This window comes from Tursiops truncatus, chromosome 8, assembly GCF_011762595.2.
Source record: "Tursiops truncatus isolate mTurTru1 chromosome 8, mTurTru1.mat.Y, whole genome shotgun sequence".
Taxonomy (NCBI): Eukaryota; Metazoa; Chordata; class Mammalia; order Artiodactyla; family Delphinidae; genus Tursiops; species Tursiops truncatus.
Genome location: NC_047041.1, coordinates 48,858,092 through 48,875,739, shown reverse-complemented (window position 1 = coordinate 48,875,739; position 17,648 = coordinate 48,858,092). Strand labels below are relative to the sequence as shown.

The window sequence follows — 17,648 nt, the reverse complement described above, 5'->3', positions numbered from 1 at the left end:
AATCTAACCAGTACCAAGGGCATCTTTCAAACACTTTGTTTTTTGTTTTCCTCCTGAAAACCACAAATGTTCTGTGATGTAGTGGAAAGAGATGGGAATTTGAAGACAGATTTGAGTTTGAGTGCCAAATCTGCTATCTATTAGAGCTATCTGAACTTGAACAAGGTACTTCATGTCTTTGGGTTTGTTTTCTTATCCGTAAAATAAAAAAAAATAATAATAATGATACCTATCCCAGATGTGTCTTGTGATGATTAACTTGGATAATACATTCATGCAAGTGCCCAGCAAGGGCTGGCAGGAAGTGAGAGCTTGGTGTATTATTAATATATTTTGCAGTGTATTATTAGCATGCACCTCCCAAGTCTGAAACCACTTCCAAAAACACACACGAACATACACAATTTATATTATGTATTTAATATTGCCACTTAGAAGGAAGAAATTAATATATGAAACCTCAGCAATTTGTTCTGAGTGTTCACTTAAAAAGCCATAACCTTGCAAAGTAAAATTTTAAATAAATTTTTTTTCAGCTCTCTTAGGTAATGACTTGGTGACAGTGAGAGCATCTCACACACCAAATATGTTGTGGTCTAGTATGGGATATGCTTTTGCTTTTGACTTTCTGCCCACTTACCAGTGCTAGGACAGTGCAATATATTTTTGGTACACATTCACTGCTGTATAAACTACGTAGCTCTGAGGAAAGGTACATACTGCAGCAATGAAACACGGTGGCTTTGGATATCTTATTTATAAAGAAATTTAAAATAATCTGTGATATCCCCTTCATCACTTCATATGCTGAAGATTATAAATCCACATCTCAAGGAACTACTTATTTCCTCTTAGGTGGCAAAACAATGGTTCAAATAGCCGGCCTTCTCATAAAACTGGTTAAAGAGATTAGCTTAAATTTTCAGTCTAATATCCTTTAAAACAATAACACTTTATTAAATAAACAGGAGCCTGGTACTATTATTCTAAACAGTGTGTTTAAAGATGAGACCAATATCCAGACTTCTAAAGAAAACAAAATACATGGGTAGAGTTAACTGGACTTGACTCCCTAACCCAGAGACTGGGAGACTTTCAAAAACAGAGTGCCAAACAGTGACCTCTGTCCTTTGGAGTTACTGGGTAGGAGGGGGAACATGCAAGGCCCTCTGCAAGTGAAGTGGAAGATGAAGATATGGCAGGGACTAGTCCATGCAGCATAGATTAGGGACCTTTATATGAATTCTTATTAACTTATTCCAAGCCAAATTTTGTACATGGACTGCTGGGAAAGCTTAAAATGGAGGATTCACTAATGTATTTATGGTAAACTGTATTAAGCACCAAGCTTAAGGGGACAAAGTTCCACAGTAGTGACCTCATTACTTTATTCCCCATGGAGAATGCCTTTTTGTGATCATCAATGGAGGTCTCTTAACATCCTTTACTCTAGAATGTACAGAGCCACCCAAAAATATTTCATAGTACATTTTGTCTCAGGTGTCATAGTCCCCTTCTGCTACTAATGTAGTTCCCATTCATTTTTTTTTTTTTTAACATCTTTATTGGGGTACAATTGCTTCACAATGGTGTGTTAGTTTCTGCTTTATAACAAAGTGAATCAGTCATACATAAACATATGTTCCCATATGTCATTTTTTTAAATTAACTTTTATTGGAGTAGAGTTGACTTACAACGTTGTGTTAGTTTCTGCTGTACAGCAAAGTAAATCAGTTATACATACACATATATCCACTCCTTTTAAAATTCTTTTCCCATGTAGGTCATTACAGAGTATTGAGAAGAGTTCCCTGTGTTATACAGTAGGTCCTTATTAGTTATCTATTTTATATATAGTAGTTATATATGTCGATCCCAATCTTCCAATTTATCCCTGCCCCCTCTTCCCCCCCGGTAACCATAAGTTTTTTTTCTACATCTGTGACTCTATTTCTGTTTTGTAAATAGGTTCATTTGTAACATTTTTTTTAGATTCCACATATAAGCAATATCATATGGTATTTGTTTTTCTCTCTCTGACTTACTTCACTCAGTATGACAATCTCTAGGTCCATCCATCTTGCTGCAAATGACATTTCTTTTCATTCTTTTTTATGGTTGAGTAATATTCCATTGTATATATATACCACATATTTAACCATTCCTCTGTCGATGGACATTTAGGGTGCTTCCATATCTGGCCATTGTAAATAGTGCTGCAATGAACACTGGGGTGTATGTATCTTTTTGAATTATGGTTTTCTTTGTGTATACGCCTAGGAATGGGAATGCAGGATCATATGGTAGTTAGAGCTACCATATAATCCTATAATCCCATTCATTTAAATTCTTCTTTCCATAACAGAAAACCAAAGCCAGAAGAAAGCTCTGTATTGTTAAAAACTCTGTTATGTTTCTTTTTACTCTCCAAAATCACCCAACTTGCTGTTAAAAAGAGAATTGAAACTCCTCTTATTCCTCAACTTTATTAATGTGTAATCTGGATTTCCTTAATATGACTTCCACAACTATCTCTAAATCAGACCATAAATTACGAAATCTTCTATCTATTCCAGAAATACAGCTATTACAGAGGCAACATGGAGTATGGGTTCTGATGACACAAAAGCTCAGTTTAAATCCTGGTGTTATCATTTATCAGCTATGTGATCATGAATAAAATTACTTCATCTCTGAGCCCTCTATTCCTCTGTAAAAGAGATGTAGTACCTTCATGCAGGGTTTAAGATAATTATATGAAGAGCACATATGCAGTACCTGTCACAAGGTGAACATGTCGTACTATGGTGAACAGAGCAGTGCTCTGTCCCAGCACCAACTCAACACCAAGTTATGTTCTTAAAGTCAATGAAAGCTTCAAAGAAGGAATACCCACATCATGAGTGTGTAAGTGGAAATAGTGACAACACTGACTTCACAGTGTTGATCGCCCACCTCCTGCCTCATCATCTCTGCCCCCTGTCCCAGTCTTACTGACCTCCTTTCAATTCCTCCTACTCTTTCCTAAATTAGTATGTTGTACATGATACATCCTCTACCTGGACAGAAATCTCCATCACCTCCCTTCTCCTTGCCAACTCCTACTCAGCTTCTTGTCTCTGCTTTAACACCATTACTGACCAGAGGAAGCCCTAATACGCAAGACTTAGGACCGTACCGTAGATTCCGCAGCAAACTACTTCCTTAAAACACACATCACACTTGTAATTACTTGTCACTATCTTCTTTCCCACTAAACTGTAAGCTTCATGATGTACGTTTTTGTTTTCCCCTTATCCCTAGCTATTGACACAGTATATGGCACATAGGGAGAGTTCAATAAATATTTGTTGAATGAATATATAACTGTGCTGCTTTACTCTATAAATGTTAGCTATCATAACTTCTGTAATAGTTATACTTTCACACATATAAATTGTATCATATAACCAAACTGCAGGGCTGCTCTGGGAAAAGTTCCTAAAGAAATCTGACTTTAATAAATCTGCCTTATCTTAACCCCACGTGGGCAGTCCTCACAATACAAGCAGCAAGAAAGAGATCATGAGCCTGACAGAGACAGGTCAGCTGCTTCTCTCCAGTCACAGCACTGAAGGGCAACTTGGAACTAACTGATTCATACACAATAGACAGCAAGGATTTACAAATACACATAGTTAATTAGCCTCTGTTTACAAATGAAAAGCCAAAACCATAAAAAGTACTCCCTTTACTTTAGCTCTCTAATAAACAAAGGCAGTACACAGCCACCACAGAAGCAGCTTTTAAGGAGATATTGTTCCTGATACATTCATTCTTCACCCTTCCCCTAGCCCACATCCTCACACAAAGCAGAAAAAACAGGGGCTGCGGCACTCCCTCCCACGACTCCTTCTATGTAGATACTTTGGGAGAAGCGTCAGTACAGACAACCAGCTTCCAGATCATCCAAATAAGAGGATGAGAACAAGTAAGCCTGTTTTTATTTGCCTGGCTTCCTACCTTCTTCCCCCAAAGCCTTTTAGACAGTTGAGAATCAAGTTTCCACACTCTTTCCTTCCCTATACATACACACCCCTTCCTTACTGCAATGTGCAGAGAAGCAGAAAAAGGGAAGGGGGAAGATATAGATTCAAAAAACGTTTGTGCAGATGACACTCTAAGTAAAAGAGCGTGCTGTATGCTGTGGAGGGGTATGGATCCTTCAAGACAGGCTTCCTGCTTTAAAAAGGGAACAAAAGGTTTTAACACAAGGCTAGAGTAAGACACATGCCATGAGAGAAGTACAAAGAAAGATCTGACCAATCACACACTTTCTGGGCGATTAAGAAATGGCTCCTGGAGGAGGCAGTGTCTGAGATGGGGCTTAAAAAATGCAAGGGGTTGATAAAGGAGGGAAGGGCCAGAGAAGAGGCATTCCAGGCAAAGGGACAATGTGGATTAAAGCATAGAAACAGGAAAGAAATGGCCATGTGTGGAGAACAGATTAGCAAACTGGAAAGGTGGGTTGCAGCCAAAGGGTGGAAGGCCTCAAACATACAGGATTTTGTTCTTAATAAAGCAAACAATCAGGAATCATTGCAGGTCCTGAGTGGAAGAGTGGTTTGACTGGAGGGGAGGTGATTAATATGGCCCATGGGGACTGCAGTGGAGGGGGAACTGTAGGTTGCAAGGAAGGCCAGTTAAGAGACTCTTCCAGTCCAAGAAGGCAGTAATAGAAGCTGCAACAAAGCATGACGGCCATACAAGTGAAAATAACAGATATACTCTGAGAATAGAATCAACGTAACTTGTTGTTACAAAGAATATGGGAGAAAGAAGAGCCAAAAATACCTGACGTTTCAAGCTTTAGGGACTTTATACTTTCTGCTCCCTCTCTGATCCAGTGTCCCTTCCTCAGGGAAACCTTCCTGAGATAAGCCTTTCCCATCCGCTGTACCCCATATTTACACATACATATCACCTTGCTTATTTCCTTCAAGGCAATCATTACAATCTATAATCATCTTATTTATTTAATGTTTATTTGCTTACTATCTACTTCCTAACCAGAAAATAAGCTCCACACGAGCAGTCCAACTATTGTCTCAAGAACCATGCCTGGCATATATGTAGCCCTCAATAATTTTTTTAAAATGATAATAGCGCCACCAGGAGAAAGTCACCACTTAACCAGATAAGTCTGGTTTTGAGTTAGAACTACAGATCCAAGTAGAAATATAAGGAGGCAGATGAGGTAGTAATTAAAATGCAGTTGGTGCCTCAGTTTCTCCATCTATAAATTGGGGATAGCAGTACCGAGACCTCATGAGGTCACTGTGAGAATTAATTAGCTAATATATGTAAAGTGTTTAGAACACTGCCTTGTACATAGTAAGAGCCCAATAAATATTTTCGATTATTACTATTATGATTATTCTTAGAGAAATATGCCAAAAGTGAGACAGAGACAGATCGATCTACAATTATGGATTTGGGAATGATCTGCAAAGCAGCCATGAGAGGAACCATGGGCTCCTATCTGTGAAAAGCACAGATAGGAGGGGTTGGAGACTTAGGGAAAATATATGCCTTGGTTCTACTTAGGTGGCCTGAATTCCCCCCCGTCTGTTTGAAACATGTACAATTCCTCTGGAAACCTTTCTTCTTTCCTGTCACCCTCTTCTCCCCTTCCTTTCAGTAAAACCTTAGGTTGAAATGGGGTTATAAAGGGCCATTGTTCTTTTTTTCCTCTATCTCCACTCAAATGAGTTCTTCATCCTTGTTTCAGCTGTGTATGGAAGATAAGGATGTAAAATATTCAAGGAAAAAATGGCAAAGCAGCCATAGCCAGGCAACGAAAGAGAAACAAGAGTAGTCTGAGCGTTTACCCAGAGATGTGGTGCTGGGTAGTGCAGTCTGGAGTCCTGAGGCCCAGGTTCTGACACTGCCACATACTGCCTGTGTGAGCCAGGACAGGGCAACTGCTTTTTTTTTTTTTTTTAATAATACTCTTTTTAAATGGATTATAAAACAATGCAGATTCATCACAGATAATGTGAAAAATACAGAAAAGTATAAAGAATAAAATGAAACATCACACATCTTTCCACCATTGTTACTATTTTAGTATATTTTCTTCTACTCTTTCTCTGTGCAGCTATAAACATATTGTTAAACATATCTGACCCTCTCAATTGGTAGTTGATTTTTCTCTCAAACCTCTCCCACCACTGGGTCTGGAGGTGGAATAGGTATTTCCATTGTTCCTAATTCTTCCTCCATCTTCCCCAATTCGCTACCTTTAAATATTATGTCATCAAACTATAACACCCCACTACCCTTCTCACTACAATCATCTACTGACCCCTGGTTCACTTCCCTTCATGCCTTGAAGATTTTAGCTCCTTGTTCACTGTCGCTCCAACATAACTCCTTTCAAAACTCTTAGTGATGGGATTCCCTGGTGGTACAGTGGTTGAGAATCTGCCTGCCAATGCAGGAGACACGGGTTCGAGCCCTGGTCTGGGAAGATCCCACATGCCGCGGATCAACTGGGCCCGTGAGCCACAACTACTGAGCCTGCGTGTCTGGAGCCTGTGCTCCGCAATGAGAGAGGCAGTGATAGTGAGAGGCCCGCGCACTGTGATGAAGAGTAGCCCCTGCTTGCCGCAACTAGAGAAGGCCCTCGCACAGAAATGAAGACCCAACACAGCCAAAAATAAATAAATAAATAAATAAATACTTACTAAAAAAAAAAAAAAAAACTCTTAGTGACTTCAGTATCTTGGCCCTTTAGTTCCTTTTGCTCCTCTCCCCCAAGGACCTTGTCCTTCACCTACCTTGGTCACTAACCCATGGTCAAACCCTAGACCTTGTCACTCCCAGTAACTGTAATCCTGCCACACCCTCAATTTTAAGCATTCTACTTCCTCTATCTTTCCAGCTCATTCCCTCTTCTACTATGATTCTCCAAATCCTTCAACCTCACATTATCCACCTTTTCACTGTCCCTCACCCCATCCTCACTCACCTCCCTACTTGGCTTAAATCCTTTGCATACACCCCTCAGCTTCCATGTCTCTCTCTCATTTTGTTTTACTCATTTGGCAAAAGGGCAAAATCCTAGTTGAAAAGAATTCTCCACCAACCCCACACCCATACCCAAGAAACTGAATGTAGCTATAGAAACATACAGCCATGTCATGTGGTCTTACTAACTTGCATGAGACTTCACAACGGCCCTGCAGTCAAACTCTATTTCCCTAGTTCATTTGCCTTCTTTCTCTACTAGAGGAGTATGTACATTCTCTCTCCTCCTCACTGTCCTCATCCCCTACTACTCTCTCCCTTGGGCACATCCCTCCAGCCATACTGGCCTCCTTGCAGTTTTTCCCATCAGGCACACACCTACCTCATGGTTTTTGTACTTGCTCTTCCCAATGCTTTTAATGCTCTTTCCCCACTGCCTAGAATAGTGCCTGGCACATAGTAGGCACTTAAAAAAAATTGAGTAAATGAATCTGGAAATACATTGTACATTCAGTTTTCCATTTTGTTTTTTTCACATCATTAATTCATGACTATTTTTCCACATCATCAGATATACTTCAAGACCATCATTTTTAACAGGTAATAATATTCCATTTAATGGATACACCACAAATCACTTACAATGATATATTTACAGTCAAAAACCAGTAGATTTACAAGTAGGATATTTTGGATGTTTCCTTCTTTGATCTTTTTGAACCTTGGTAGTTTCACATCTAAAAATGAGGATGATATCTACCTCACAGGATTGTTGTAAAGACTGAATGTGGAACATAAATAGATACAGAGATGTGAGTTTTGTTACTACTGCTTACAACATAGAGGCATCATGGTGTCAACTGAATGAAAGGTCATAGATCTTGGAAGCAACAGATTAAAATATAACTCACAATATTCTCCCTTAATAGCTTGATCGAGACATTTAGCCTATATGAACCTCAATGAAGCCATCTATTTTTAAAAGTGATTGTAATAATTAACCAGCATGTAAAAGATTTTAGCATAATATCTGGCCCAGATTAGATAATCAATAAATTTCATTGTTCGCTGCTCATAAACAATAACTAGGACTTTTCTTAAATTGTGAACTGGAAGAAAAAAAGATTTTTATATATTCCCCAATAAAATATATATTATCAATGCAGAATTTTCCTGTTTTGATGGACAATTATATAATACCTACAAAGCACAAGTAAGATTTTTTGTATAAATCTATATATTGTTTCTTTTATTAAAAAAAAAAAAGCAAAACAATTATTATTTTTTTTTTTTTTTGCGGTACGCGGGCCTCTCACTGCTGTGGCCTCTCCCGTTGCAGAGCACAGGCTCCGGACGCACAGGCTCAGCTACCATGGCTCACGGGCCCAGCTGCTCCATGGCATGTGGGATCTTCCCGGACCGGGGCACGAACCCGTGTCCCCTGAATCGGCAGGCGGACTCTCAACTACTGCGCCACCAGGGAAGCCCCAAAACAATTATTTTTAATTACTGAATGACAATATGAATAAATTAATTCCCTTTTTTATTATGTGCTTCAATGTGTACATATATGTGTATATGTATATATATATGATGATGGTAAGCTGAGCAAGAAAATACTAAGTAGACCAGCCTCACTTTAGGGCTATTTTTTGAAGCAATCTGTGAGCTGCAGCCATATATTGGGTTGGCCAAAATGTTCGTTCGGGTTTTTCCGTAACATCAAATAAATGCTAAGACATTACAAATTTATTAGTGCTTTTCCATATTTTTCAGATACAACTTAAGTATGTGCTATTGGAATGGTCAAAAAATGTAATGTGAAGTCCTCCAGGATGTAATCATCTCTGCCTCCCCAGGACCTAGCCTGGTGCTTGAAATACAAAAGGAATTAGATAAACATTGAGTAAGTGGATGGGTAGGTGCGTAAGTGACTGATTAAGTATGGCAGTCTTTAGTGCCTTCTCTCCTTCTAGGCACTCCAGAGTCAATACTTTTTGTCTCCCCACCCTGTGGTTAGAGAAAGCAATGTAACCTGTTCTGGCCAATGACTTATGAAAGGAAGTGACCTATCATTTCCAGGCTGGAGCATTTACATGCTAGCAGAAGCCTTCTATGTTCTTTCTCCACTGCTACATTGATCGTGAAAGCATAAATTGAGAGGAAGCCTCTATCAGACCCTCAGTCTCTAAGTGAATGTAATGAGCAGAACCCTCTGCTCACCTGAATGGAAATACACTGTGAGCCACAAATTTCTATTGGGTTAAATCACTGAAATTTTGGAGTTTTGTTACTGCAGCACAACCTAGCCTATCCTGCTTACTACAACAAGCAGGGTAATGACATTCATTTTAGAACTCATGAGTTTATTTTTAGAAAAACAAAATGGTACAGATAAGTGGTTTACCTTGAACATGTAACTTAACCTCTCTGTATGATAGTTCTCTCACCTATAAAGCTGGACAATAATAGCATCTACCTTGTAGGATGGCTATAGGGATTAAATAAGTGAACGTCTATTAAGTATTTAGCACAGTATCTAGAGCATATAAATATTTCAATAAATGGTAGCAGATTATTATTATTATTAATGCATTAGACACTTATGCACTGCATATTTCAATTTACTCTCCCCCCTTACTCCATATTCATTTTAATTTATAGCCAATTTTTTCTATTCAAAAAATCTTTATTAAGAAATACTATGTAGAGGGTACCATGCAAGGCACTGGGAAGGAAAACAAATAACACATATCATCAGTTATTCTTCTTACCTCTGATTCTTCTTTCTTCTCCAATCCACCTTCAACCAAGCAAACTTTAAAATCGTAAACATAAATACAATGTTCTATGTTATAAATATGGTATCAGTGGGAGAGCTAATTTTTTTTTTTTTTTTTTTTTTTTGCGGTACGCAGGCCTCTCACTGTTGTGGCCTCTCCCATTGCGGAGCACAGGCTCCAGACGCGCAGGCTCAGCGGCCATGGCTCACGGGCCCAGACGCTCCGCAGCATGTGGGATCTTCCCGGACCGGGGCACGAACCCGTGTCTCCTGCATCGGCAGGCAGACTCTCAACCACTGTGCCACCAGGGAAGCCCAGGAGAGCTAATTTTTAATTTAAAAAACATTTTACATGATTTGAGTCTGTATCTTATTCAAAGTTGACATGGATAAATTGTTTAGGTCTGATTTACCAAAGGCAATTAATGGGTAGGGCAAAAAATAGAACTTGTGCGTACATCTCCACAGCTCCTGATATAATGCCCTATAGACAGGAGGCAGTTGTGAACAGAATTACAGATGCATCAGAGATCAGCAGATCTAATCTTCTTATCTTACATATTAGTACACTGAGATCTAGAGCGAAGCAATTTGCCCAAGGTATCAATATTAACACAAGTTAGTGGCAGGGCTGATACTAGCACTCAAATTTTGAAAATGTGTTTTATGTGGCTAAAGCACAAAGTCCCTGTATGCTGATGGATACAAACATGACAGTACAAAATCTAAAATTTTTGCTGAAATTACATTTTATCATTAACTGATAAAATATTCAAAACTCTTCTATCAGAAAGACAGGTTAGATTTAGTATTATTATCAAGAAGAGATGGTATTTGCAAAAACCTAAAAGGATACATTTATTATCATATATTTTCCCCTCCACAATTTACCAAAACTCAAAATAGCATAGAAAAAAAATAGAAATAGCTTCAGATGACTTTCTTTATATATCAGTCTTATGTGAAAGAAAATGATTTCAAGTGAGGAAAACAATTAATTTCTATGCCTTATTTACAAGTGTACTATATTATATCCCACTGGTAAAAAGACACATATGTACTACTTATGTAACAGAAAAGAATTCACAAAGATTTTCATATTTTCAAGAATAATTATTTTAGGTATGACAAGGAATGACTTAAATATTTTATTCTGAGTGGAGAGGAGGTAAGTTAAAAGCCATATTAAGAAACTGCAAGATAAAATAAAAATAACATTTACCATTTATTGAGTGTTTACCAAGTGATCTAAACTGTGCCTGATAAGCACTTTACACATATCAGCTCATTTCACAAGAAGTCTGTGAGATGAGTAGTATAATTATCCCTATTTGGCTGATTATAAAAATGGAGGCTCAGAGCAACTTGTCTGAAGTTACTCAGGTAGTGTTAGAAACAGAATTCATTCTCAAACCTGTATGGTATTCAAGTTCTATCAAGTTCTTAACCCTCCATAATTTTGATCACAGTCAATTCATCATATCTAAGGGGTGGACTACAATGACCCCTTCTGACAATGATTCTGTGAGCAAAAACAGAAATCAGTTCAGAATTCACATAATATTTGTGACGGTATGCTCCAGGCCTCAGGGGAAGGCCATCAACAGATGAACCAATAAGAAAAAGAGAAGAAGGGAAAAATGAAAAGAGGACAAGGAAAAGAAAAAGCAATAGGCCCTTCCAAGAGGCCTGACACAGCTCCGTTTTACTAGACATCAGGGCCACCATGACAAGAAAGGGAAACCCAGAAAAGGAATTGAAAGTAGAACTGTAAGGGACATACATAAATCAAAATAGCTTAGTCCACTGTGATGATCTCACAGTAGATAAGGAAGGAGCTGTGGGAAGGCCCTGCAGGAGTCAGCAGCCATGAGTTCAATGCTGGGCCAAGATGCAGAGCTCTCACATAAACACTGTTCAGTAGTTAAATAAGAATAGTTGAGTGTAGATGACTGACCACTAGGTTTCTAGAACAGACATTACCACAACTGTCAGCATCTGGATCAACCTGAAAGGTATAGCACTACGGAGAATGTGGTTTTAAGAGAGAGCAGGGGAGGAACCAGCATTTACTCTATTAAGTTCCTTAATTTCCTAATGTTCCAGGCACCATGCATGTGCTTTCCTGAATTACCATATTTAACCCTCGCAACAACCTTGGTAGATGTAATGGTGAATTTTACATGTCAACTCAGCTGAGCCATGGTGCCCAAAAGAGTCAAACATTCTAGATGTTTCTGTGAAGATGTTTTTTGGATGGGATTAACATTTAAATCAGTGGACTTCGAGTATAGCAGCTTCACCCTTCATAACGTGGGTGGGTCTCATCCAGTCAGGTGAAGGCCCAAATAGTAAAAAAGACTGGGGCTTCCCTGGTGGCGCAGTGGTTGAGAGTCTGCCTGCCGATGCAGGGGACACGGGTTCGTGCCCCGGTCCGGGAAGATCCCACATGCCACGGAGCGGCTGGGCCCGTGAGCCATGGCCACTGAGCCTGCGCGTCCGGAGCCTGTGCTCTGCAACGGGAGAGGCCACAACAGTGAGAGGCCCGCGTACCGCCAAAAAAAAAAAAAAAAAAGACTGACCTCTCCTGAGCAAGGAATTATGCAAATTGACTGCCTTTGGATTCAAACTGCAACTCTTCCCTGGGTCTCCAGCCCACTGGCCAACCCTGCAGATTTTGGACTTACAAGGCTCACCAATCATATGAACCAAGTTCTTAAAATTAATCAATCTCCCTCTGTGGAGAAAGATATACATAAACACACACACACACACACACACACACACACACACACACACACCCCTATTGATTCTGTTTCTCTAGAGAACCCTGACTAATTCAGTAAACACTGATTTCTACTTTCACCAATGAGGAAAATGACAGCCTGAAAGGACCCATTCTCCTTCCTCACTACATCACATAGTAAAATGCCCTCAGGATTCACATTCCAGTCAGAGGGGCTCGGGTGGGAGTAGGAGGGTAATGAAGAGCAGGGAAACCTCATAACCACAAGCCATGCATCCCAAGGAGCCTTTTACAACACTGGCATCACACATGTACCCAGAGCCTTGATGTGCCCGAGTGATGTGCTTATCCTTTGTCTGGTCTCCTGATTCAGTTATTTTGGATAAAAGATATCAAATATTCCTACTAAATCAACAACATTTGAAGACGCTGAAAGAAGAGGAAATATAATTGGTAAAGAACAGAATTAAAAGATAAAAAGAAAAATAAACAAAAAATGATTTGTGTCAATTAAATAATGGTAGACTTTGCTTTGTTTGGGTTTTCATTGGATAGTCATCCATTCACTCCCTCAACAAATATTTATTTTGTACTTTATATTTTTATGGGCTCTTCTGGGTACTGGACAGTGCTATCTAGCTGAGGAGACACATACAAAATAGTACATGTGAAAAAAGACCAACTAAAGTCAAGAAAGTTGACATTTCAACTGGGATAGAGGTATGAGTTTAACTAGCGGAGAAGACGGATGGTATTCCAGACAGAAGAGGTGACATTTCAGCTGGGATACAGGTATGAGTTTAACTAGCGGAGAAGAGGGATGGTATTCCAGACACAATTTCTGACACAGTCAACTTCAATTCTATGTTCTATGTTGCTAAAAGTATACGTGTACAGGGAAGGCGCGGGGAGGCGGGGGCCTATGGCAGGATATGAAGCTGAAAGACCAGCTGGGGTTATGAAATGAGGAACAATACCAAGGACTTGGCCCTTCATTCTGCAAGTAATCAGAGTTATGAAGGAGGGCTCAGCTTTTTTACCAAGACCATTCATGGAGCTTATGTGCATATAAGGACAGCTGGGAATCGCTTGGTCAGCTGGACAGATATAACCACAGATAAATAAAATTATTATAATGTTTGATGAAAATTAAACCTTGAATAAAAACTACACCTTAGGGGCTTCCCTGGTGGCACAGGGGTTGAGAGTCCGCCTGCCAATGCAGGGGACACGGGTTCATGCCCCGGTCCAGGAAGTTCCCACATGCTGCAGAGCGGCTGGGCCCGTGAGCCATGGCCGCTGAGCCTGCGCGTCCGGAGCCTGTGCTCCGCAACGGGAGAGGCCACAACAGTGAGAGGCCTGCATACCGCAAAAAAAAATAAAAATAAAAAAACTAAACCTTAGTTATAATAATAATTGTTTATTATTAAAAGGCATAAAAGTATTTCATGTGCTCTAACTAAAAAAATTAAAGTTGAGTTTACACATACTTTTCAGTCCCAACTAAAAATCTATGGTCCAGAAAAGTTGGCAATTACTATAAAACCATTATTATGCAACAAATATATATGTGAAAGTTTTTCTCAAAAAAATGAAATAAAACTCAATTGGAGTTGATGTAAAGAAAATTATCATGGTAATAAAACATTTGTAGAATCTGTGTCCTAAAATATGAACTAAATATAAGCCAGAGGGCAAAACATGGCTAAGGCCAGATCTTATAAATCACCAAAAATGGAAAAAGAACTGGCCTCAACTTATATATCTAAAGAGTGAAGTGGTCAAGAAAGGAATCCACAGTGAAGGAATATAAATTAGGACCTAAGAGATCATTCAGTCTCTTCTACCCTTTCATTCCCTACCCCGCTTTTCTGCTGATAGTTCTCTCTCATCATTCCTAAAAGGATTGTAGAGATCTTCATTCCAATAGTTCCCCTTCAATTTCACTTTAATTATGGGACTCTGCAATATCCCAGTATATAAAACAGATAAAAACATAAAGTTCAGGCTGAAAGAGGTCAGGGAGAGAGGGAGTTCTGGGGTACCCTAACTTGGGATTCCACTTGGGCCTTCCCCATCCCTTTGAGACAGCTCCATAAAGAGCCCTTAATTTTCCTCAGTAAAATGTGAAACACACTGGTCCTTGTCCAGATCTCTCAATTTACAAATGAGGAAACTGTAGCCTAGAGAGTTGCCTAAGAAAAAGACCCCTGTTTCCTAGTACTCCTGCTAAAACTAGAATGCTTTCTTTTCCTCATAATCTCTAAATTTCTGGGTTAAAAACAATTTCTTACAAATTATTCTATAAGTTCACACCATCCCTCTATCTCAAATTCCTATTCAGAATTCATAGGTCAGTAACCATGAGTTTAATAAGTGCCTACTTGAGGCCAGATACTCTGCTAGGGACATGTGATCTGCTCTCATTTAACCATCACCAAATCCTCTGGAGATCTAGAAATTGCGCACAGAGAAGTACTTGAAACTTCCCAAGGTCACAGAGGTAGTAGATTGGAATCCTGGTCTATTTGACTCCTAAAGCCAAACCTCAGACTCTTGCACTTCTAATCCCAACCTTTCCCAAATCTTTGCCTATCTTTTCACAGGCTCCCAGAAATACAGAACTGTAAGGGATCCTGTCATTTCACACAGGATGTACTTCTTCATCCAGGCTTCTCAGGGAATACCTACCTCATGCTTCAGCCAAGCACAAAGGCATTATGCCTACCTTAAACCCCTAAACTCAGGCTTCAGAACTATAGAGATGCTCACCTCCACCCCCCTCCCCAAATCTTGAGAAAATCCTACAACTTCTTTTACAAGTGTGAGCTACATATATGTTCAGTTTCACGGAGAATAGGGAAGGTTAAAAACTCTTAATAAAAGGGCTACACAGGGCTTCCCTGGTGGCGCAGTGGTTGAGAATCCGCCTGCCAACACAGGGGACACGGGTTCGAGCCCTGGTCTGGGAAGATCCCACATGCCGCAAAGCAACTAAGCCCGTGTGCCACAGCTACTGAGCCTGCGCTCCAGAGCCCGCGAGCCACAACTACTGAGCCCACGTGCCACAACTACTGAAGCCCGCGCACCTAGAGCCCATGCTCCACAACAAGAGAAGCCACCGAAATGAGACGCCCGCGCACCACAACAAAGAGTAGCCCCCGCTCGCCATCACTAGAGAGAGCCCGCATGCAGCAACGAAGACTCAACACAGCCAGAAATAAAATAATTATTTTTAAAAAATAAAAAAATTTAAAAAGGTCTACAAAATCAACTCTGAGCTGAACATGAGACAACAGGCTGGTAATTTAGGTTGAATAAATACTAGATATTATCTAATAAGATATTGGAAGTTTGAATTTAGGGGCTGCTTTGGGACAAAGGATGACTGTCACCTTGAAGTAGGTGCCAGAGTTGGGATTAAATAATTTGAATTTGGCGGGAGGCCAAAGGAGTTTTCATTAGGGCAGCCTCTGGAAGCAGAAGGCGTTGGAGTCACAGCTGTGGCCAATCACAGAAGAGAGTGTAGAGCCAGAACTGATAATAAATCATTGGTAATGGGAGGACAGAATTTAAACAGACTGGGGACCTGGGGCCACCATCTGTAAAGTGTAAGCCAAAGTTCAGACAAGTCCTAGGCATTAGGGGTCCGAAATTTCAGGTGAGCTCTGGTGCCTGGGAACCACGAAGCCAGTCCTCGCCACCCGCTCCGCCACCCCAAACCCCTTCCCCCTTACCTTCTGTTGGATGTAGTGAATCGAGTACTTCATGGCAACAGCGGGACGGGATCTGAAGCTGGTTGACAAGTGCAGGCTGCTGAGGGCCCTCAGGGCCGGCGGTACGGCTGTGGCGGCCCCAGGAGTCAGGAAAGCCAGGAGCAGGAGCAGGAGGGAGCGACGCCCCATGGCTCAGGCTGGCTGCTGCAGAGAGGGTAAAAGGGAGACTGGCAGATGCGCGCAGCCCGAGCCGGGCCCGCCCGCAGCTCCGCCCGCGGCAGACAAGCTCCTCCTCCCCGGGGGAAACCCAAAGCCACACCCCGCCCCTCAGCAACTCCGCACAAACCCGGGTCGCCCAAGCCATACAGACCCCGTCCCCGTCCCCGTCCCAGAAGGTGCCACCAGATTTTACTTCTCTCTTGTACCATCCCCTCTTTAGCGTCCACCTTTATTCCGGTCGCACTCTAATTCCATTGCCACAGCCTTGTCCTCCACAAATTCCATATAATAGTAATAATATCGATAATAGTATAGCCAACTAAAAATTGGTACTTGCCATCAGCCTCTACAAGGATTAAGTCACTAGCCACTGCAGCCTTGACCTTCAACACACCCTAAAAGGAGTTCAGGGTGATCAGGAATGAGGCACTCTGTGCTCTGGGAAAAACTGGCAGGTCAGGCCTTTCAGATATAGTTTCAGGAGGTTTTATGAGCCCAAATTCTTGCATCTTCTCATATCTAGAAAAGCACTAAGATCATCAATGGTGACATCTGCTCCTTGTGACTAGCAGCTAGCCTCTGCCAAAATGTGTGCTTGACTGTGCATACCCCCTTTCACTAAAATCATATGTAACACTGACCTTCCCCCCTACCTCTTTGGAGCAGCTCCACAGAGCTATCTGAGATGCTGTCTCTCGGGCTCTAGTCCTCATTTTGTCCCCAATAAAAGTTAACTCACAACTCTCACTGTGTGCTTTTTCTTTTTTTCCCAGTGGGCAGTACCATGACAATATATTGATGGTTCACTACAGCACTAGGCTTAGTGGCACACCATCTCATCTAACTCAACCATCCCACCTATTTTGTGGGTCCTGTATGATTGTTATTCCCATTTATAGCTGAGGAAACTGAGGAAACTCGAGAGGTGCTGGGACTTGCACTAGGTCACTCAGGAGGCGGTGGAGCACTGGCTTCGCAGACCTCTGAGTGTGGCTCCTTTGCACCCCACCTCCATGATGTCAGCCTAACCACCTCCTATGGTACTCTGTTGGTGGGTCACCCCAAACCTCCGTGTAGCCCACACAGGCCATCCCTCACCGACAACGGAGGTCGCCCGGGAATCCCACTAGATCCAGGGCCCTTCTTCCACGTTACGCCTCCTTTCTTCTTCCG

The 17,648-nt window shown here is 40.9% G+C and overlaps 1 protein-coding gene across 6 annotated transcripts in view; it reads right to left on the bottom strand.

Annotated features, from left to right (window-relative positions):
• The window catches only part of PRCP (prolylcarboxypeptidase), a 73,261-nt gene that overhangs the window by 55,221 nt on the left and 392 nt on the right, over positions 1-17,648 (bottom strand). For 2 of the 6 annotated variants that reach the window (XM_019948740.3, XM_019948739.3), the window contains exon 1: positions 16,278-17,643. In XM_019948740.3, coding sequence (XP_019804299.1) covers positions 16,278-16,445 — 168 coding nt within the window. In that variant the 5' untranslated portion in view covers positions 16,446-17,643. Of the gene's footprint in view, positions 1-16,277; positions 17,645-17,648 lie in introns of those variants that run through there. The other 4 variants (XM_019948736.3, XM_019948737.3, XM_019948738.3 and 1 more) reach the window with 4 other exon arrangements.